The sequence below is a fragment of the Anomaloglossus baeobatrachus genome, chromosome 7 (genome assembly GCF_048569485.1).
Source record: "Anomaloglossus baeobatrachus isolate aAnoBae1 chromosome 7, aAnoBae1.hap1, whole genome shotgun sequence".
Classification (NCBI taxonomy): domain Eukaryota; kingdom Metazoa; phylum Chordata; class Amphibia; order Anura; family Aromobatidae; genus Anomaloglossus; species Anomaloglossus baeobatrachus.
The window spans coordinates 120,620,609-120,643,819 of record NC_134359.1 but is presented as its reverse complement, the minus strand read 5'-3'; the positions used below and the strand labels follow the sequence as shown (position 1 = coordinate 120,643,819).

Below are 23,211 nucleotides of genomic sequence, written 5' to 3'. Positions count from 1 at the left end.
CAGAGCGCAATATCGACGCGGTGCCTTTATAGATACAAAAAAAGTATTTTTTTCGATGTACTGCTATTTGTGCCTCTGACCATGTGCATGTTATGGTACTTAATTTGCAAATGACCAAAACAACTTGGACGCATGTTGAAGTGATAGATTAACTATTGCAGTATACATATTTGTCTACATGTCCTAGAGGAAATTCCCATATAGTCATCATCACATTGCTGACAGTCCTTCATTGTGTCAAATTTCAACGATATGGTTGCATCAATAATCTAAAATAAAATTGAATGACACATATTAGACATTACATGAATATAAATACAAACGGCTAAAATCACCCACCCATAAAAAATACCTCACAGGCGACAGGAGCAAAATGAACTTAAACTATACTATTCTTTGCCCCATCTGTCTCTTTCCAGGGCTGTTTCTTTGCCCGAGCTGTCTCTTTGCCCGGGCTGTCTCTTTGCCCGTCTGTCTCTTTCCCCGTCTGTCTCTTTCCAGGTCTGTCTCTTTCCAGGTCTGTCTCTTTCCAGGTCTGTCTCTTTGCCTGGGCTGTCTCTTTGCCTGGGCTGTCTCTTTTCCGGTCTGTCTGTTTTTCCGGTCTGTCTCTTTTCAGGTCTGTCTCTTTCCAGGTCTGTCTCTTTCCAGGTCTGTCTCTTTCCCAGTCTGTCGGGGGTTATTGGGAGATTTATGGGGTAATAAACGGGGTTATTGGGAGATTTTCCGCCTAAACCGGCCGTCCGGTGCGGGTATCTCCAACCATCTCTACCAACCCCTTCCGCTAAGGAGCACCAAAGCCCTAGCAAGCTGCGATCCCCCCAAAAATCTAAATTCCCTGAGCCACCTTCTCACACCTTCCTGCTAAACGATAACCGAAACGGTAGCGTTTTAGATGTACCCATCCAAGCGTAAGGAAAGCCAAGTTATTACCTTCCTACTGGCGATGCCAGACCAACACCCAATATTTTTTTTTTTTTATTCAGGATCAACTTAGGTAGGTGCAGGCTGAGCGTGCGCCAAGACAGCTCCCTAACACATCCTTCCCTAGCTCTGTGTCCCATGAGCTGAAGGGTCCCCACAGCCTGAACCATCTTAAACCTGGAAAAGAAGCAGGGAAATTTGTACATATCTGACCAGATGAGGGCAAGGGGCACAGCTAGACGGCAGGGGACTAGATCTTTGTCGCCCACATGGATCACCAAGATGACCGGAAAATAGATGGCTCACTCAATCCTGATCACTTCTCGTAGCACCCGCGGCCATGCCAGGCACCGGCAATCTCTCTAATTTATATCCACAGCAAAGAAAATGAAGAACCGACCGCCAGGTGGGGGATCAGCTCTCCGTGGAGACCAAAATATGTAGGAGGCCCAAAATATGTAGGAGTGGCCAGGAGCCAAACACTAGTGCGGCTTACATCTGTAAAGAAAACACTGTCATTAAAGGGAATTCTCGAAATAAGCAGACACCTCTTCTCCCTGGGGTGGCTCTGCTATAAACCCCATGTAAATTTCTTTTTTTAAAAACTCAAAATCCGAATCTGAAACATCTGTACTATAAAGCCAGCACTGTACACCGGTCCGTAGCCTCTTGTGTGTCTATCAAAAACACGTTTTCAAAACAACTCAGTCCTAATGTTCCTCATAATGCATTTTGCTTGCCATCTCTCAACCCGCTCATGCATACTTGCCCGTGAAGCCTCGGGAGAAGCCTAATTCTGAAAGGGTACGTCCCGGGTTCCGCCTCTGGCAAACCCAAAGAAACCAGAAAAAACGCCACATTACCAATGGAAACTGCCCAATAAAATGGGGGACCGTCTACGTAGGTAAAAATTGGTCCGAGTAACCCCTGCTCGCCTAAGGGCCAAGACCGATGCCTTCGGGCATACCAGCCGGGGGTGGAGAAAATGATCCCAAAACCGCTAAAAAAGGAGTAGATTTTCGATGGAAGTAACAACCCAACCCGGTACCTTTCTTAGGTCAGCCAATGACTAGAAAGAAATCGGCCCCGTTATCCACCTGCGTACCGCTAATCCTCCTACCCTTCAATACCTTGTGCCCCACTAGGCCATGGTCACGTTAGTGCAGAACCGCAAATTAAAATGGCAAGCGAACCCCATAACCGCTTGCTCGTAACAGAAACCGACACCCGTTGATAGTTTAGATCCGCTAAATACTGAAGGGCGTGTATTACTAAGGAATCCCCCGTGAAATCATCATGCACTTTACCCACTTGTTCACGCCACTCGCTGCATACCTTACCATAGGTCCGCCATGTCGGTGTGGCAACGGAGGACCGGATCATTGGCCCCCATTCATCGTGACATCCCACAACCAAGCTGGGAACTCTAAGCCTTGATCCTGGGACGGATGGAGTTACCAGAACACCTGAAATTGAAATAACAATAGCACGTGAGCCAAGATATTACAGCAACCGGGCATCTGTTTTGCCTTCAACCTTGCGTTACCTGATAGGCATTCTAAGGCGGGCTTTGCACGTTGCGACATCGCAAGTCGATGCTGCGATGTCACACACAATAGTCCCCGCCCCCATCGCAGCAGCGATATCTTGTGATTCCTGGCGTTGCAAACATTATCGCTACGCCAGCTTCACATGCACTCACCTGGCCTGTGACGTCTCTGTGGCCGGCGTCCCGCCTCCTTCCTAAGGGGGCGGGTCGAACAACGTCACAGCGACGTCACACGGCAGGCGGCCAATCAAAGCGGAGGGGCGGAGATGAGCAGGATGTAAACATCCCGCCCACCTTCTTCCTTCCGGCGGCAGGTAAGGTGATGTTCGTCGCTCCTGCGGCTTCACACACAGCGATGTGTGCTGCCGCAGGAACGAGGAACAACATCATACCTGTCGCGGCAACGTAATTATGAAAAAGTCGGCGCCTACACCGATGATACGAGAACGACGCTTTTGCGCTCGTTAATCATATCATCTAGGTTTTACACACTACGATGTCGAAAGTGACGTCGGATGTGCGTCACTTTCGATTTGACCCCACCGACATCGCACGTGCGATGTTGAAACGTGCAAAGCCGCCCTAAAACCAAGGTCTAATCAGCCTAATTACAGAAGGGGGAAGTTGTACGCCTTGTCAAAACAACCGGTTATACACCTTTTTCAAAGTCTCCCCCCTTCTGCAACTGAACCGAAATGGAGGAAAGGCGCGATCATAGTAAGGTTGCTCAGCCATGGCTGCCGGGCCAAGCGGCAGAACTTTTTATTTTTTTTTTGGGAACACCATTGTATTGAAACAACCCCAAAACCAGCTGGCCCTTCCTTGCCGGGAGATATTCCATCTACGAATTTGTCTATTCCATCTCTTAAAACAAGTATGGCCATTGAAAACTCAATAAGAAATTCCACTACACCATTAGGTCCTCATTTAGAGGTGCCGGTATCCTGATTCCATGTTGTGGAAAAATCAAGTTTAAACTTTACACTATTGGGGTTGGACCCATGTACCAAAATCCAAGTACCACAACCTGCCACTGAGTCATACTCTGGGGACGTAAGCTGCGCCCCCCCCCCCCGGTAGCCTGGGAAAGGCGCTTCTTAAAAATGACTGCCATGGAAATGACCTTCCACGCAAAGTTGAGGCATACCTGTGGGCCCTTTGGGCCGAAGGATAATAAGCGTCCAGATAATGGGTAATAGTGGATAAAAACTGCTTCCATGCAGCACAACATTCCAGAAGGAACAAAACTGAATGGGGGCTTTTTTTCTTTTTTTTTTTACTCCTTATGGATGCTTTTCCGAATATAGGTATAAAGGGAACTACATTGTTAATGCCTCATCTGTCTCTACTGCCAGCTTTGGGAGCCTCTTTAAAAGATTTTAGCAGGTGCCAAGCAGTCTTCAACTGCTGCAACATGGCAAATAGCAAAGTTTTCAAATCTCAATTTGCCTGGTAAAAGGTATGGTTGGTAACTACCTCACCGTATAGGTGCCTCAATTAATAGAGCTAGTCTACACCTTCTATAGTATAATATTGGAGTGATTGCTGTCTGATCAAACATTGGATAGCCTTTTCCATTTCATGCCCGTGTAAATGTGAAGCCCCGCAAGTATTGTGTCGGTGCATTACCTTCAGGGACTCCACTCGGCTGGATCTCGTCACAGGTAGGGAATCTTCTATTTGTCGTGACGCCACTCTCAGTATTGCGGTCAGTGGGGACCGCCACTGCAGGTTAAGGGACGCCTGGGGCTGATGGTGAGTGCAGTTAGTTGGAATAGCCTCCTGAGAGTGAGGCAAGCCCCAGGGCCCTGTGTAGGTGCGTAGTACCACAAGGCGCAGAATAACTCCACACACGCAGGATGTCTTTCAGGGGTTTTACTCACTTCAGGTGGCAGGGTGAGTAACCCGGGCGTAGTTGGGATGAACCAGGCGGGAACCAGGTATCCTTCAGGCTGACTTCTGATGGTGACTACCAACTCGCCTTCCTTAGCCCTTGGTGGTTTGGGGTAACCCCGACTTTTAGTCCCTATGGGGGTCACCCAGGGAAGTTGCTGAAGCCTCTCTCCCCTTCGTTTGCCGTTTGCTTGTTGCCTGGGCCAGATCACTCCAGCTGCTTGCCTCCTGTGAACTATGGGCCCTAACTGTGGCTACGTGGCTGCGGCTTTTAGGTGTTGTGGTGTGGGCTTTGAGGGCCCCACACCGGCAGGTTTAGCAGGGAAAGGTGGATCTATCCCCGCTCCGGGATCTGCTGCCCGTTTGGGCCTGGTACTCCCTAGCAGTCTCTTTACTTCCCACTCTGTGCTCTCTCTCTAGCTGGAGATGGGTTTCGGGTAGCACTCCTAGGTGACCGTTCTCCCCCGTCAGTAGCCACTGCGCGGGCGCTGTCAGACTGAAACAGCCCCAGGGGTAGGGGTCAGCTCCACACGGAGCTCCCTGGACTCTGCACTGAACCGGCTCACTGCTCCTCCTCTCCTGTTCTTGCCTACGCCACCTAGCAACCAGGCTCTCTTACCACACCCCTTGAGAGGAGATGGAGGCTTTTGGCCCCCTCCACTATTCCAGTGGAGGTGAAGGCTTTTCCCCCTCCTGATATCCCCAGGGGTCCTCTCATAGGTACATGTGTGAGACCTGATCACTATGCGCCTGTGTAGTCACACCTCGGTCAGCCTTCTGGATTACCTGTATTGTACTATCCCCAGCATGGGTGCAGTACTCAGTGGTGCCTGACCAGGTCAGGGGCGCCACATTCCCCCTTAGTTATCACCAGCACGTCCTCGGGCTGCAAGACAACATTTTAAAATGCATAAAACAGTAAAAACATGGTAAAACATTTTAAAACCACCAGGTACCATACATCACCACCCTCCACCCACAAGTCCGTTAACCCACCCAAAACCCTCTCACGTTGGCCGCGCCTTCAGCCACTTCTGGCAGGATGTAGAGGCGGCTTTCATGGGCTGGTGGTTTCAGGGTATACCTGGCCTGGTGGAGCCGCGCCTTCAGCCTCTTCTGGCAGGATGTAGAGGCGGCCTCCACAGTTGGTGCTGACCAGGTACCCTCTTTGTGGTGGAGAGCCAGGCCCCATAAACAGGCATGCTCTCTGGTTGCAGGCAAGCCAAGGCCCTATATACGGACGTGCTCCCTGGTTGCAGACGAGCCAAGCCCCTAAACAGGCTGACTCTGGTGGTGGTGGTGCCCTCTGGTGTAACTATTTACACTGCGAGAGTTTGTGGCTATAGCCAGTTCATAGCCTTAAGGTTCATTTCTCACATTAGTTTATGTGGGCACATACTTAAACATCAACGTTGCAAACTTGTCAAACTTGTCAAACTGGGAACTTCTATGCTTCTTTCTGTACTTTATGTGGATTCCTCCTCACCAGGGCTTGGGCCTGTAGGGCTGTGGCACCTGTTGGTTTCTCGATCTCTTTCTTCTTCCGTGTCTGTTTCTTTTTCTTTAGGACATGGTGTTACATCTAGCGCATACCAGCCTCTTTCGCCTTGATGCATGGTAAACTGCACTGTGTCTCCCATCCTTAGGTTTCTTCCAGGATGTCCTCTGGGCAAATGAGCTCTAACGTCTCTTCTATTGACAAAAATGCCTTCTTTCATACCAGGTGCTACGATGAAGCCGTATCCTGATTTTAGGCTGAAATCTTCTACTACTCCTCGACAAAGGGGTCCTCTGACCTGGGCTTTGGCTCTTCTCAGGAACCGTTTCTCCTCTAGGTCTCTGGCCGTTATTTCATCTCTCTGCTCTGGGGACTGCGGTGCAGGGAAAGACTGGGTTCTGTTACGGCGCCGTGTCTTGCGGGCTGGATTCTGCGAGGTACAGCTTACAAGCTCCCAGGTGAGGCTTTGGGGCAGATCTTCTTCAGCAGACGGTGTTAGGTCTTCCTCATCCCAGCGGGAATATGGCAACATCTCCGGCTCTGGGTATGGATCCACTGCTGGTGGCTCCTGAGTCAGCTCCTCAGCTTCCTGGCCTCCCCTCCCCCTTAGTTCTGCTGAGCACTCCGGTGGTGGCAGTGCTGGGGATGGGTGCTCTTCAGCCGGCCCAGGCGGGGATCTCTTTGGCATGGTTGCTGCAGGAGTCGTCTTGGGGGTATGCGGAGGGAGCATGTACCGGTCCACCATCTCCTGTGGGAACTTGGCCTCCAGGTCAGCTTTCAGCTGCCAGTATGCAGGGTCCTCACCTACCAGGGACTTCCTAGCAGGGACTTCCTTAGACTGGGGAGCGGTGTCTGCTCTGGCCTTGCAGGCCGGGGTAAACAATGGTACGTCTGTCTTTTCTTGGCGGGCCGCGCCCGGTATGGCGGCGGCCTGGTCTTGGCGGGCCGCGCCTGACATGGCGGCGGCCTGGATGGGCGTTTCTGGCGCAGCTTGGATCGGCGTCGCAGCTGCGATAGGGTCTTTGCAGGCTGGGCTGGGCGTCGCTGCAGCGATCTGGGCTTGGCGGGCCGCACCTGGCGTGGCTGCGGCCTGGTTCAGCACCTCACTTGCGGCGCGGACGAGCGTTGCGGCTGCGGTAGGGTCTCGGCGGGCCGGGCCTAGCATGGCGGCGGCCTGGGTCAGCGTCACACCTGCGGCGCGGATGAGGGTCGCGGTGGCAGCCGGTTCTCTGCGGGCCGGACTGGGCGTTGCTGCAGGGACCGGGTCTTGGTGGGCCGAGCAGGGCATCGCTGCGGCGGCCTGAGCTTGGCGGGCTGCACCTGGCGTGGCTGCGGCCTGCTTTAGCGTCGCCGCGCCGGACACCTCTTCAGGGACCGCGGACGTGGCAGCAGGGGTCGGGGCACTCGCGCTGGCAGGGGCATCACTGGACTGACCCATCGGTGGCAGCATCGGGGTCTGAGTCGTCACCGCCCGGTCTGGCACTCGGCGCGCGGCTCTCCCTTCATAGGCCTGAACCGCCGCGGTCATTCCCAGGAACTCCGCACGTCCCTCTCTGATCAGCCTTCCGACCCTGGCCTCCAGTTGATCGCAGAACTCGGCGAGCTCCCGACACCACCAGGCAGCGGAGCCTGGCTCTGGGTCTCTGCATTCAGACGCCATTTTCTCTAACAACAAGCTGCTGACTTCTTTTCCGTTCCGCCGTCTCTGGACGCTTCCGCTCTCTTCACTGGCGAGGTCAAGACTCTGCAGGGGATCTCTGGGTAGCCACACCTCTTCGTGGGCGGTAACTTCTCCCAGCGCGGGCTGCTGTTGTTTTTCAGCGCGCTTTTCATGGTGGCAATATGGCGGCGCTTCCAATTTTTCAAGCGGACCGCCCAGGCACATGGTCACCTGTCTGAACAGGTCTAGTCCTTATCCTGTTCGTGACGCCAGATGTGAAGCCCCGCAAGTATTGTGTCGGTGCATTACCTTCAGGGACTCCACTCGGCTGGATCTCGTCACAGGTAGGGAATCTTCTATTTGTCGTGACGCCACTCTAAGTATTGCGGTCAGTGGGGACCGCCACTGCAGGTTAAGGGACGCCTGGGGCTGATGGTGAGTGCAGTTAGTTGGAATAGCCTCCTGAGAGTGAGGCAAGCCCCAGGGCCCTGTGTAGGTGCGTAGTACCACAAGGCGCAGAATAACTCCACACACGCAGGATGTCTTTCAGGGGTTTTACTCACTTCAGGTGGCAGGGTGAGTAACCCGGGCGTAGCTGGGATGAACCAGGCGGGAACCAGGTATCCTTCAGGCTGACTTCTGATGGTGACTACCAACTCGCCTTCCTTAGCCCTTGGTGGTTTGGGGTAACCCCGACTTTTAGTCCCTATGGGGGTCACCCAGGGAAGTTGCTGAAGCCTCTCTCCCCTTCGTTTGCCGTTTGCTTGTTGCCTGGGCCAGATCACTCCAGCTGCTTGCCTCCTGTGAACTATGGGCCCTAACTGTGGCTACGTGGCTGCGGCTTTTAGGTGTTGTGGTGTGGGCTTTGAGGGCCCCACACCGGCAGGTTTAGCAGGGAAAGGTGGATCTATCCCCGCTCCGGGATCTGCCGCCCGTTTGGGCCTGGTACTCCCTAGCAGTCTCTTTACTTCCCACTCTGTGCTCTCTCTCTAGCTGGAGATGGGTTTCGGGTAGCACTCCTAGGTGACCGTTCTCCCCCGTCGGTAGCCACTGCGCGGGCGCTGTCAGACTGCAACAGCCCCAGGGGTAGGGGTCAGCTCCACACGGAGCTCCCTGGACTCTGCACTGAACCGGCTCACTGCTCCTCCTCTCCTGTTCTTGCCTACGCCACCTAGCAACCAGGCTCTCTTACCACACCCCTTGAGAGGAGATGGAGGCTTTTGGCCCCCTCCACTATTCCAGTGGAGGTGAAGGCTTTTCCCCCTCCTGGGATCCCCAGGGGTCCTCTCATAGGTACATGTGTGAGACCTGATCACTATGCGCCTGTGTAGTCACACCTCGGTCAGCCTTCTGGATTACCTGTATTGTACTGTCCCCAGCATGGGTGCAGTACTCAGTGGTGCCTGACCAGGTCAGGGGCGCCACATAAACAAAACCTAAAAGTGGATTTATACTTTTTTATGAGAATATAAATGTGGACACATTCTGAACGACACGATGTCATTCAGAAATATCAGTGGACATAATTATGCAGATAAATAAAATGCCAATTTTCCCTTCTCACTTGTTTATTTTCCTGTCCTACAGTGAGGAAAACAATCGAGCAATGCAAATGTACGGAAATACACTTCTGACATTTCAATAAATTATCAAAGACCAATACAGGTCCGATCTTTTCAATTTACAGCACTAAATTAGGGTGTATAAAAAGGGGCATTCGATCCCGTGATCCCCGCGTATTGTTACCCCTCTACAAAGCATCTGCAAAGCCACACCTGGCACACGGGATTCAGTTTTGGGCTCTACATCTCAAAAAGAACATACAAAAGCCAGAGTTAGCTCAAAGGCGGACAACTACACTATTACAAGGAATGGAGTCCGCCCGTATGAGGAGGGTTGGAAAAATTAGATATGTTTAACTTAGAAAAAAGGCGTCTCAGAGGAGATCTCATTTGTATAACTACATGTTCGGTCAATATAAAGAACTGGCACTAGGCTCCGAAATAGGGAAGGATTCTTTACAGTTAGAGCAGTCCCCTAAGGGGTACGAAAAACAGATACTATCACGGCTTTTAACAAAAGCTTTCCTCAGTACCAACAACGTTGTTTGTTATAAATAACTTAGTGACAGAATGTAGAGCTGGGCGGAAATGCTGTTACCTGGAAACATCACGGTACCCTCCCCAGGGACCTTAACCCACCCCGCACTCCCACATCAGGGTACTCACCAGGTGATGCAGGAAATGGCGGACCTGACTCTGTAGGTTGCTCGCCAGATGCCAACCCTGCTGTCCGGACAGACGCACCCACAGATGCTCTTCGTCCCCCTACAGGACCTCACCGGAGCTTAGTCTGAAAAAGAGGGAGAATGCCAAAGCAACGACCACGAACACTCTCCGCAACAACTGGATCTAGCTCTACCTATGTGGCGCCTGCTACAACGACGCTCACGACGCCCGGAGCTCCAACGCTCATGCCGGTCCTCAGGTGAAGATGATGGACTCCGGTCACGACGGCTACCCGCGCCATAGACTGCAACTGTGGCCGGGGTCCCTGCACATGACAGCACAGCGAGATGGTCAGCACCGCCCCCCACAGCCGCCATAACATGATGAAACCCACTGTACGACAACGAAGGGGGGTTGTTAATGTTCCCCATTGCATGCGGTGTCAAATGGGAGGGGGTTTAGGTGCTTTTACTTGCGGCCTAATGCTGGCCCCTAAAGTGGCCAAAAAACACCTGAACGCTGACTACTGAAAGGGGCTAGGGTATCAGCAGGGGGAGGGGGTACACCGCCAGCAGACTACCTGCTCCCTGCATAGTGCAAGTGCTCACCTCCCACCCCCCTCATCCTGCACAATTAAAGTGGGGCCTGACATTACACCTATCCCACCAGCTCCTGAAGGACCCATCTGCCCCTGGCTCTTCCCTGGCTAGCACTCCTGGCGTTCTGGGGCATACAGCCGGAGGGGGATGGGGGAGTGGGGCTAGGTGCTAGAAGGTAGAAACAGAGCCGTAAAGCTCTGGTCAGGCAGCCACGGACAACCATTGTGGATGCTGGACCGGGGCGGGGGAGGGTTAGGGTCTCAATGCGTGCAGGTTGGTGACCAAGATAATCACTGCAGCCTTGCCAGAAAATGTACTGGCCCACAGCCTGTTCCCGTACGCTGCTGCTCCCCTGGGCTGGCTGTGACAGGGCGGCGGGGGGGGGTTGTGACATAGGCAAAAGTTTGAAAAAGAGCACGAAGAACGTTACTTCGCGCTCTTATTCAAACTTACGGCGGGTACAAACAACCGGCGGTGGGTAGTTCCCTCAGAACGCCGCACGTCGGCACACATAGCTTGTGCCTCAGCAGGGAGGTAGCCGCTCACAGCTAAAAAACGCCGTGGCAGATTGCTTCCCTCCCTGCTGATGGGGGGTGACTGACAATAAGCATAAGCGGACCAGCGGGCGGGTAGTTCCCTCAGAACACCGCACGCCGGCACGCATATGTGGCGCCCTGGACTAGCCAGGGGCCACAGGTAACAACACACACACACACCCACCCCCAGCAGGTCACAGCAGTCATCTCCAGTGAGACCTGATTTCCTCCCTCGGGTTCAGACAGACACACCAGGTGGGCGGAGTCAGGCAGATGGACATGCCCACCGAGGAGTCTAGCTGGTCTGAGGCAGGAAACAACAGAGACAAGTCCAGGCAGAGGAAGAGAGAAGAGGTGTGCAGAGTGGCAGAAGCAGACAGGGGCCTAGGTTGGAGCCTAGGACCCTCTTGTAGTCAGTCAGGCAGACGGTAATGGCCGTCTGCAGGGGCAGGGAAGACAGTCCTGGTGGAACCGTAGGTAGCCGAGACAGGGTGGTGGCCCGTCCGGTACCGAACCGGGGAGCCAGCTGGAAACCGGAGCACAGGAGGAGCATATAAAGAAAGTGCAGGGAGGGACGCACACTATTAGCCTGGAGTCAGGGGAGAAACTACAGCAGCCGGCTGCGGGACCCGTCCATCCAGCCGTTTGTTTTACAAGAGACTCCGTATACCAGGGGTCCCCAAACTTTTTACACAGGGGGCCAGTTCACTGTCCCTCAGACCGTTGGAGGGCCGGACTATAAGAAAAACTATGAAAATCCCTATGCACACTACACGTATCTCATTTTAAAGTAAAACAAAAAGGGAACAAATACAACATTCAAAATAAAGAAATAGTAAATATAACACTTACATAAACTGTACCCCCCAAATACAGCACAGTGCACCTCTGAAATGTGCTTCTCTCTCCCCCATATAGGTCCAGCACTCTGTCCCCATATAGGTCCAGCACTCTGTCCCCATATAGGTCCAGCACTCTGTCCCCATATAAGTCCAGCACTCTCTCCCCATATAAGTCCAGCACTCTGCCCCCATATAAGTCCAGCACTCTGCCTCCATATAGGTCCAGCTCTCTCCCCCCATATAGGTCCAGCACTCTGTCCCCATATAAGTCCAGCACTCTGTCCCCATATAAGTCCAGCACTCTGCCCCATATAAGTCCAGCACTCTGTCCCCATATAAGTCCAGCACTCTGCCCCCTTATAAGTCCAGCACTCTGCCCCCATATAGGTCCAGCACTCTGCCCCCATATAGGTCCAGCTCTCTCCCCCCATATAGGTCCAGCACTCTGTCCCCATATAAGTCCAGCACTCTGTCCCCATATAAGTCCAGCATTCTGTCCCCATATAAGTCCAGCACTCTGCCCCCATATAAGTCCAGCACTCTGCCCCCATATAAGTCCAGCACTCTGCCTCCATATAAGTCCAGCACTCTGCCCCCATATAAGTCCAGCACTCTGCCTCCATATAAGTCCAGCACTCTGCCCCCATATAAGTCCAGCACTCTGCCTCCATATAAGTCCAGCACTCTGCCCCCATATAAGTCCAGCACTCTGCCCCCATATAAGTCCAGCACTCTGCCCCCATATAAGTCCAGCACTCTGCCTCCATATAAGTCCAGCACTCTGCCCCCATATAAGTCCAGCACTCTGCCCCATATAAGTCCAGCACTCTTCCCCCATATAAGTCCAGCACTCTGCCCCCATATAAGTCCAGCACTCTGCCCCCATATAAGTCCAGCACTCTGCCCCCATATAAGTCCAGCACTCTGCCTCCATATAAGTCCAGCTCTCTCTCCCCATATAAGTCCAGCACTCTGCCCCCATATAAGTCCAGCACTCTGCCCCCATATAAGTCCAGCACTCTGTCCCCATATAAGTCCAGCACTCTGCCTCCATATAAGTCCAGCTCTCTCTCCCCATATAAGTCCAGCTCTCTCTCCCCATATAAGTCCAGCTCTCTCTCCCCATATAAGTCCAGCTCTCTCTCCCCATATAAGTCCAGCTCTCTCTCCCCATATAAGTCCAGCTCTCTCCCCCATATAGGTCCCATCAATCCCCCATATAGATCCAGCTCTCTGATTCTCCTCCATGCCCAGTAAAAAAAAAGTGAAATTATGCTTTACCTTCCACTGCAGCCGCTCCCGCGCTGTGGTCCCGGCTGTAAGGCCTAGATGAGCACATCGTGCGTCATGACGTAATCATTCTAGGTCCGGACAACGAGTGCCGAGCGTCTACACAGGAACGAGACTTCCCATGTAGCGCTCGGCGGGTTATTTCAATTGTAAGCGCCTGTGCGCTTGCAATTGAAATAACACAAGGAAATTGTGAGGCGGGCCAGGTAAATGGCCTCCAGGGGCCGGATGCGGCCCGCGGGCCGTAGTTTGGGGACCCCTGCCGTATATGTTATTGGCTGAGTGAGTACCACCGTGCCGTCTGGCACTGCGCTGACCCCCGCGACCCTGCACCTCGCCAAACCCCGTCATCCACTTTCCAGTCGCCATCACCGGGCCCCGGGACCACCAAAACCCCCTACCCACGGAGGGGAGAGAAACATCTCGGCTGCTCCCTGTCATCGCTCCCGGGATCCCTGTCCAGAGCAGCGGTGGTGTCCCAACCTCACCACAACCGTGGGTGGCGTCACGGACTGACTTCCCAAACCCCAAAAACTATTCCCCTTTCACTCACAGGCGAGGAGCGCCGCTCGAGTCCCCGGATCCGGCCCACCGCTCGAGCCACCGAGCAGCAGTAGCAGCAGCGCCGGACCCGAGCGTGGTGAGCGCAGTGTCCCATCCCCACCCGCGACACATAGCTTGTGCCTCAGCAGGGAGGGAGCCGCTCACAGCTAAAAGCGCCGTGAGCAGGTCGCTTCCCTCCCTGCTGATACTCTCTTCCCGCCTCCAGGAGCGGGTCCGTGCCACCGGCTGCCCAAACAGGTCCGGGTCCTTCAAGAGAGTCCGTGGGCGGGGCAGCTCGGTGACCTATAAACCGGGGGGTGGGGTCAGCGCGTGTCACAAACCGCATCACCAGGAGAGGAAGGGGGGAACTTTTTAAAGAGAACATCTCTTTTTTACCACTAACAGGGGCCGGCAGTCAGGGGGCAGCATTTCAAAATTGGCTGCAGTGCCCCAAATTATCAAGAATTAAATATAACAAAGGTGCTTCAAAGAATATCAGTATAACATTAGCGACTAGTGGACATATACAACGGACAGAATACACTTATTGTAGCAAAGTTACAAATGAATAAGTGGCTATACAGATCCTGTATTGAAACACATATTAAGGCCTCTGTCACACGTTCGTGCCTCCGGTACGTGTTTGGCAGTTTTCTCACATACTGGAGACACGTGCGTACTGGAGACACGTGCATACGTGGACCTATGTATTCCTAATGGTTTGGACACACGTAAGTATTTTGGAACGGAACGTGTGTCCGTTCCGTACTTGTGTGTCCGTGTGTTTCTCACACAGACATGTCCGTTTTTCTCCGGCATCACGAGTGTCACACGGCCCGCACCCGTACCACACGAATGTAGTGTGGATGCGGTCCCGTGTGACACGCGCCGGAGAAACACGTGTCATTATTTTAAAATAAAAAAACACATACTCACCTCCATAAGCCTAGCAGAATCTTCCACTGCAAACAGATGCTGCCGACCGCCACACATTATGCGCGTGTTAAGGAGGTGGGCGTGCTGTCACGGGAGCTAATCTCCATCCCTCCGCTCGGCCGGAAGCAGCATCAGCGGGGAGTGGGCGGGGCTGGAGCCAAAGATCAGAACTCTGGACAGCAGCGAGGACCACGTGAGTATACGAATTACCGGTTCTACGTGTGTTATCGCGGATAGCACACGTAGAACACATGTGGCCCACACGTACCGGAGACACGTACTTACCACACGCAACACGCAGGGAAAATACGTGTCTCGCGGCACGTGCGTGACTTTCACGTACATGTGACAGAGGCCTAAAGCATAGACCAATGCATGTATATGAAAAATATAAACCAATTGGTTTTAGTCTGGGATTGAAAATCGACACCTAGAGGGGAGAGGGAGGCACATGCCCCTGATGTAGGTCATCCATATAATTGATAAACACCTGTGGTGAAAGGAATTTATTTGTCTATGAATAAGGCGACTACATCATAATAACCGCTCTCCAAATATCATCCCACAATGTATGACAATGCCTATGCCGAATCTCAAGCCCAGACCAATTACAGGGTGCATATACAGTATATCAATATTAGGTATAATATAACCAAGAGAAATAATACCAGAATATAATATATGATTAAATATACCCCAGGTTGGAAAAATATAAAAGCCTCAAAGCATAGAAGGAATGGCTAAAAGGCAGGTGGTGAATCCCAAAATAAAAAAAATAAAAATAGGTGTATTAGTAAATTCCCAATTATAAGACAGACAAAAATATCAAAAATGCTCTACTATGGAGAACTAATAGTCAGTGGATGATGGTATAAAAGTAAAATAACCATGGGCTCAATATTACAAAGTACCACCTAAATGCCTCAAGGTCAACACCTAACAATGCTAAAAAGTGCAACAATAATGGCTGTTATAAAGTACCTGAAAAGTGTATTGTGCAAAGCTACATCCATGTACCCAGAAACCCCGACACGTGTTTCGCCCTTAAGCGTCCTCAGGGGATAATGTTTATCATTATTCTAAGAGCAGCAAGATGTAGGATGTATTTTATAAACAGGAGATTATCACTATAGGACTAGTTCTCTCCTTCCATGTAGTCCTCCTGTTCTGTGTAACCCTGCCTCTAGCACTGATTGGCAGCTTTCTGCCTATTCAGAGGCTAATAATAATATTTATTCCCTTATACAGTGCTTTACATACATCCACAACACTGTCCCCATTGGGGCTCACAATCTAAATTCCCTATCTGTATGTCTTTGGAGTGTGGGAAGAAACCGGAGAACCAGGAGGAAACTCACACAAACATGGGGAAAACATACAAACTCCTTGCAGATTTTGTCCTCGGTGGGATTTGAACCCAGGACCCCAGCGCTACAAAACTGCAGTGCTAACCACAGAGTGTCCATGGTACACAGAAAGCTGCCAATCAGTGGTGTTGGAGGGGTTGTACAGAGCTCAGTAATCAGAGAACTACTACTTCTGCAGCAGATAAAACAGTTATTTTATCAAAACAGCAGCAAGCAGCCGAGTAAGTGACACATTGCTGGGATCAGGGACCCTGCCTCTACGTTATGCTGCTCTCAGATGAGTTAGAAAAAATAACAGTTGACAGATTCCCTTTAACCTGGTATTCTGCAAGTAACTAGCATTTTCAACATGTTTGGCTGGCTTACTGGACAAGCAGCACCATGTAAAAAATACAATTCTCTTCTCTCTGCAGCTGCTGCCTTCCAGTCATCGAGCAGGGCTGGGAGATGCAACAGTAACTGCTCACTGTAGTCATTCCCTGCTCTGCACATATCTGCAGAACGTGCTGTCAGTCCAGGTGCAGGGGGAGTGATTATAGCACACTCACTGTGTAGCTAACAAATTGTGATGTTTACATTTACAGGAAAGAATAGCAAAAGCTCATGGTTCTCAGTGTGGATTCTGTAGTCCTGGAATGGTGATGTCCATATATTCTCTGCTGAGAAATCATCCAGAACCAACTATGGAGCAGATATACGAAGCTCTAGGAGGTATGATTTATAAATACAATTTACCATATAGCTAAAGCTTCAAAAGGCTGCTTTACACCTTTCAATTACACATACGATCTCGTATGCGATGTGACCCGCCCCCATCATATGTGCGGCATGTTCAATTTGTTGCCCGTGTCGCACAAACGATTAAATCCCGTAACACATACTTAACTTCCATACGACCTCGATGTGGGCGGCGAACATACTCTTCCTGTAGTGGGAGGGACGTTCGGCGTCACAGCGACGTCACACGGCAGCCGGCCAATAGAAGCAGAGGGGCGGAGATGAGCGGGACGTAAACATCCCACCCACCTCCTTCCTTCCGCATTGCCGGTGGCCGCAGGACGCAGGAAAGCTGAGTTCATCGTTCCCGGGGTGTAACACACAGCGATATGTGCTGCCTCGGGAACATTGAACAATCGGACGTTCAATTTTTAGAAATTGAACGACGTGTATGCGATCAACGGTTTTTCGTTCAATCGCAATCGCACGTAGGTTTCACACACTACAATATCACTAACGATGCCGGATGTGCGTCACTTACGACGTGACCCCGCCAACACATCGTTAGATATATTGTAGCATGTAAAGCCCGCTAAAGGCTTCAATCACAGAATCAATTCTGTTGTCCGCACCAAATAGTTAGATCATATCTTCCAGTTTATAGCAGTTGTACCCTACTTGGACAATCCCTACTGAATCTGAGTGCTTGTTAGTGTTAAAATAAAAACACTTACACACCTCTCCAGCAGTGTTGTTACGTCACGTGAGCCCCACACCCAATCACCTCCGGCTTCACTGTCCCTGCCTTAAAACTAATTGAATATCAAGAGGAAATGAGATGTGGCTGGTCACTCGGATACCTGCCAAAAGGTGCGCATAGTAAAGACAGCGTTGATTAGGCACAGGGCTTGAGTGACATAATAACTTAAAGGGAGCCCCAAAAAGTGTGAGTGCCAACTGTGACACTAGTCACTTACTAACAGGCAAGCCTGAAGGCAGGGTAGGTGAAAGATCTGGGGTCAGATACTAGAGAGAGCCCGTTGTGGATACAAGGAGTAAACTGAGATGTAGTCAGGTAACAGTCCGGGGTCAGAATTCCAGGAACGTTCATCAAATATACAGGGAGTAAACTGAGGCATAGTCAGGTCACAGTCCAGGGTCAGAAAACCCAGAAGGCATGTTTTGAGTGTGTAGCACCCAGGGGGCAGGGGGAATCAGGCACAGGGTCTCGTACCTGAGTTACTCGTCACCGGGCCGGTGTGGTGATCTGGATTGTCGTGGTGGCCTGCCCGGCTTCATGTCCCGAGGTGTACACCAATAAGGAGGGAGGATGATGGGGATAGTAGTAGGAAGATTGTTGTGACGCCACCTTTGGTACGTGGCCAGGGATTAGCCACAACTGCTGTCGCTGTCCTTAGGTGCGGATGCTAATAGCAGAAGAGATGGTGTCACTCCCCACAGGTGGAGCGGGCCCCGGGGATGATGATGAGGGAAGTAGTGATGGCAATGACCTTTGGCGCTGAGAGGCGGGGCGGCGGCACTGGTAATAAGAGTCTGAGTCAGATGCTGCGGTTCCAGGTGTCTTTACTCACTCTTTGTGCCGCTCGCGCGGGTAGTACTGGTCACTCGCTGTGATGGGCCCCGTCGAACCCGGATTACTTTGGAGGTCAGTCTGGTGTGATGCTTGGTGGGCCCCTTCCTCCTAGAGCCCTGTGTGTTGTATCCCCATGGCATAAAGCTACTTGGGGACCCCAGTGCAGAGTACTCGAGTAGTACTCTTGTCCCTATTTGCAGGTACCACAGGTCCGCAATGGGGCCTGGTGCTATCCAAGGCCCGGATCCTATCTGACATTGTACTTTCGGGCTCTTTGTGGCCAGGGAAGCTTGAAACCTCCCCGTCCTGGCAGATTCTGGAAAACCAACTTGAAGTGTGATCTTCCCGAGGGTCCTGCACCCTGCGTGGCACCGGTTCCGAGGGAGCAACTAAGCTCACACCTCGCCAACCGCATGAACAACTCCGGTATCCCACCGGAGCACCGGTAAGACTCCATTTTTCCTCTCCTGCTGGAGAACTCCTAACTGTCGTGTTGGCCCCTGACTCGCCCTGGTGGCTGCTCCTCCCCCGGGTCCCTGTCACTAGTGGGTGGTGCCCCCCATGTTTTCAGGCTACCTTAAGACCCAGTCCTCAGTGGGTGGGTAACCTATTGGTGTATTTGAGTGTGTAAGTGGTGAAACCGGTATCGACCTCCTCCGGAACCGGGTTAAGCACTACACCTTAAATCAGGTGCAGTACTCTCTGGCGACTGAAGCCTCAGGGGCACCACAAGTGCTGGGAGCAAACAGAGGAATAGTCTGGCAATGGTCCAGAGTCAGATAACAATAAACAGAACTACAAGAGCACCGGTAAGCAGGCCAACAGCACCACTCTAGCAGAAAGCTTTGACTCACAGGGTTCTAAGAGAAACTGCTCAGCTAAGTAGCTGGACAATCACTGTGAAAGTGGAACACCTGAACAACCCAGCACTTCCCACAACCAGAGTGGATGACTGCGCTGTCATTCAACTCACTGACAACTCCGTACATCCAGATTTCATAGTATCCACATACAGTACTCATTGTGTTCTTGTCATGAGGTGGAGGAGGATAACAGAGGACTGAGGCTCCTAAACTGGCCCTCAGGCTAGGGGGGCCCTAGCTGTCCCAAATCCCAGAGATACATCTGAAGGTTTTGATGTCTGGGCCGTCTCCCTACCTCTGCTCCTGACTAGCCCTGATCTAGTACCCCCTCCCTCCCTACCCCATGGGGAGAGAGACAGGAGCTTGTAAACACCAACAGTGATAGATACACAGGGGAAATCAAAATTCTATCACATAGCATGCTCACACAGTAATCAGACAACAAGGGATAAGGAAGAAAACTAAAGCAGGCAGGAAATTACCAGACGACAAAAGGAATCCACTGCATACCAAGCAACATGCAGTAAATCTCCAGACTGGAAAATAACACATGGACTGGTGTTGCAGAAAGCTATAGTCGGCATGAGAAGACAAATTCCCCCAACTTAAAAAGGTGGGGAATACCTGTGATAGGTCTCCCACAATGTGATCCAAAAGATAACCAGCAGGCTAGCAGAAATTAACTCCTGCTAGTCCAATCACCAATGAGCACACAACTGATCAACACCCAAGCCTGCCTGTGCAACTCAAAAGCACCAAAGAAAGTATAGTGAGGAGTGTCAGAGTCTGTGGTCTGAACAGCATCTGATACCACTATGACAATTGGCGAGTTTAGAGTAATACACCGTGTGACAGTCCTAGACGCACTGCACAGAAGAATCGTGACACCAACACTGCTAGAACAGTGCCGGCACCAGAGGTAAGGATAAGTGTTCTTATTTTAATGGGGCAAACGCTCAGATTTAAAAGTGGACAACCCCTTTATATTACAGCAGTAAAATGTACTTTTTGGCTTCAACTGGCAACAGACATTGATTTTCTGACATAATGTAGATAGTGAAGACTATTAGGTCAATTTCTACATAAAGAAAACTGAATATGCATTTGTCACTCCTATCTGTATAATCACATATTATGCATTTTACAACCAATCTTGTTATTTTCACTAGGAAATCTTTGCCGCTGCACAGGTTACAGAGCAATACTTGATGGATGCAAAACGTTTTGTAAGGTAATCTGGGTTTTTATCAAAGCAAGTTAAAAACATAGATGAGTAAATTGGTCACATCTACAGGATAAAGGTATGGGGATATACAGTAGAGAAATCTGTGCTGAGCCAGGCTGATTTTAGTGGGACTGACCAATCATCTAAAGCCCCATGAATACATCTGACATTTATGCATGTGTGCTACTCAGTTTTCTTAATGCATAGCATTCGGACACATTGTAGTCTATAGCCCTTCACATGTCTATTTTTTTTGAAAACCTATGCTCTATACAACAAAAAGTGATGTTACCCATTCAAGTGAATAAATTCAAAACCACACAAAAAAACAGACAGCACACAGGCGCCATTCAAATTACATCCATGTGCTGTCAGAAAGACGGGAACAGAGACCAAAAATGTGGTTTTACTCTTAAATTTTAGAAAGTTACCCACCTAATATATGCGGGGGGCGTGTATATGTATGTAAAAATATCCCATTTTAAATATAAATCCTATCAGCCCTTACTCAGAAATAGCCATGGGTATACTGGTTCAAGGTATCAAATACAAGACCAATTCACAAAAATTGAACCAAACAAAACATAATAAAATATATAATCTTTATTATGAAATAGAAAGTTATTAAAAACATTTGAGGCATAATAACAAAAAAAGTGCACTATATGGCGTACTATTACAGCAGGATACCAGAAAAAGTAAATTGAGTACAATGCAGTGCCAATGAAGAAAATAATTGAACACCATCCTAATAGCAAGACCATAACAGCAAGTGCAACAAGGCTATAAAAAACAGACATGTATCAGATTAAAGGCAGTAAATATTTAGGGTATTAACTGTCCTGGTGACACTGAATCCTGCTGGAATGGCGCCAAGTCCCTACGTACGTTTCAGCAATAGCCTTCGTCAGGATGGCGTCTTACAAAGGCTATTGCTGAAACGTATGTAGGGACTTGGCGCCATTCCAGTAGGATCCTTTTTTATAGCCTTGTTGCACTTGCTGTCATGGTCTTGCTATTAGGACGATGTTTAATTATATTCCTCATTGGCAATGTATTGTACTCAATTTATTTTTTCTGGTATCCTGTCTCCTGCTGTAATGGTACACCATCTAGTGCACTTTTTTTGTTATTACACCTCAAAAAAAGTTTTAAAACTTTCTATTTCATAACAAAGATTATATATTTTATTATGTTTTGTTTGGTTCAAGTTTTGTGAATTGGTTTTGTCTAATATACAGTGAATAGATGCAAACTTGGCAAGAAAATACAAATTTCTGACTGAAATGTTTACTGAACCAGACCCTATATGCAAACAAAATTGTTATGGGCTCACCCCGTGAGGTGGATTTGTAGGTCAGGATGTGCAGCACGGACAAGAAACAGTCATGCAGAGTAGCTGGAGTAAGGTTCGCTTGGTACTTCCCCGTACCTAGCACGACACCCCGTTTTCAGTTAGACAGGTTTCGGAGTCTGGTGCCTAGGGCAGACGAAATGGGAACAGAGTGTTCCAGTTGGATGTGGAGCTTCATAATTATGTATTTTTAGATTAAGCATTAAATTGGTGAAAGAGGCTCCTTGGTTCTAATGTAGGAAGATTTGGTAGGGATTATGAGCTTTTAGGTAGTGAAGCCAGTATGTTGCCTTCTTATAAGAATAGGTTGTTTTGCCACTGTCTTTGGTGGAGAACAATTTTGGGGCTTACATATGAGTGTAAGTGGGTCACAGAAGTTGGCAGTGTTAGCATTTTTGTTCAAATTACAAGGTCTTAGGGCATTGTTTGTTTTCAACCACTTTTGTTTTGCCATTTTATGGCATTTTTTATATTAGTGAAATAGCTCTTCAAAGCAGGTAGAAGGAGGCTTGTTGTTGAACAGTGTTGTTTGGATGGCGGACAGATGTTTTTGAGGCATTCAAAAATGGACTAAATTGTGCGGGGTAAATTAGTGGTTTTATATCCAGTCCCAGGGCACAATAACTTCCCTATTACAGGGTTTAAACACTTTATGGGTATTAGGGGTAGTTATTGAAGTTTGTTCTTGCAACATTGGGATGATTATTCACTTTCTAGAGATCGGTTTATTGCAGTTCTGAAGGAATTTTTGTCGTGTTTGGGGGTAAAGCCAAAGGAGTTTGGTTCACACACTTTCCTTATTGGAGCGGTGATATAGGCATCTCAGTGGGGTTTGGTGGATAAACTGATACACCATAATGGGTGTTGGGAGTCTGCGCGTTTTTATTTTACATTTGCCCTAATTTGGTACAGTTTAAGGGACTGTATGGTTTAGCGTTATTTGGTGGGTCATAAAGAAGCAGTATGTGTTCTAATGTTGTGCTGGTTGTCTTTTACTATAGGCATGTGACTAGTTTGGATCCTTGGGCACTCACGTTCCAGGGGGAGTTGCGATTTGACAATTGTCCTGATAGGATGGCAGGATAGGTTCCTGGCACAGATCAAGTGGACTGTAATCCAAGGAATGATATGGGGTCTGGTGTTACCAGAGTTCTTATACTATTGCATAGTGGACCGACCACTGAATGTGCTTGTTTTACAAAAGATTTGATAAAAGATTCATTGATGATTTGTTTTATATTCGGTCCGGTACACTGCATGAAGCTGAAATATTTGTGGGGAAAACCCAATACTAACTCTTGGCGTTTAAAATTTACATTTTCTTTTTATTATCGATTATTGAATTTCTGGACCTATTAATCACTACAAGTGACAATAGGAGTTTTTGTACATTGACATATTTTAAAAATGTGGATGTAAATAGCTATATCGAGTTCTCCAGTGGCCATTTACCAAGGAGAATTAGGAAACTTCCCCGTATGGGCAATATCTGCATATAAGGAAAAACTGTATGTACGATTCTGATTTTGTAAAGAACTCGAAATTTCTCAGAAAAAGATTTTTGGACAGGGGTTACCTCAGGGAATTAGTTCAAGA

General features: G+C 49.7%; 1 protein-coding gene across 2 annotated transcripts in view; it reads left to right on the top strand.

The window, feature by feature from the left end:
• The window catches only part of LOC142245186 (aldehyde oxidase-like), a 314,224-nt gene that overhangs the window by 69,484 nt on the left and 221,529 nt on the right, over positions 1-23,211 (top strand). For both annotated transcript variants that reach the window (XM_075317642.1, XM_075317641.1), the window contains 2 exons: positions 16,447-16,573; positions 20,206-20,267. In XM_075317642.1, the coding sequence (XP_075173757.1) occupies positions 16,498-16,573; positions 20,206-20,267 (138 nt within the window). In that variant the 5' untranslated portion in view covers positions 16,447-16,497. The remainder of the gene's footprint in view (positions 1-16,446; positions 16,574-20,205; positions 20,268-23,211) is intronic.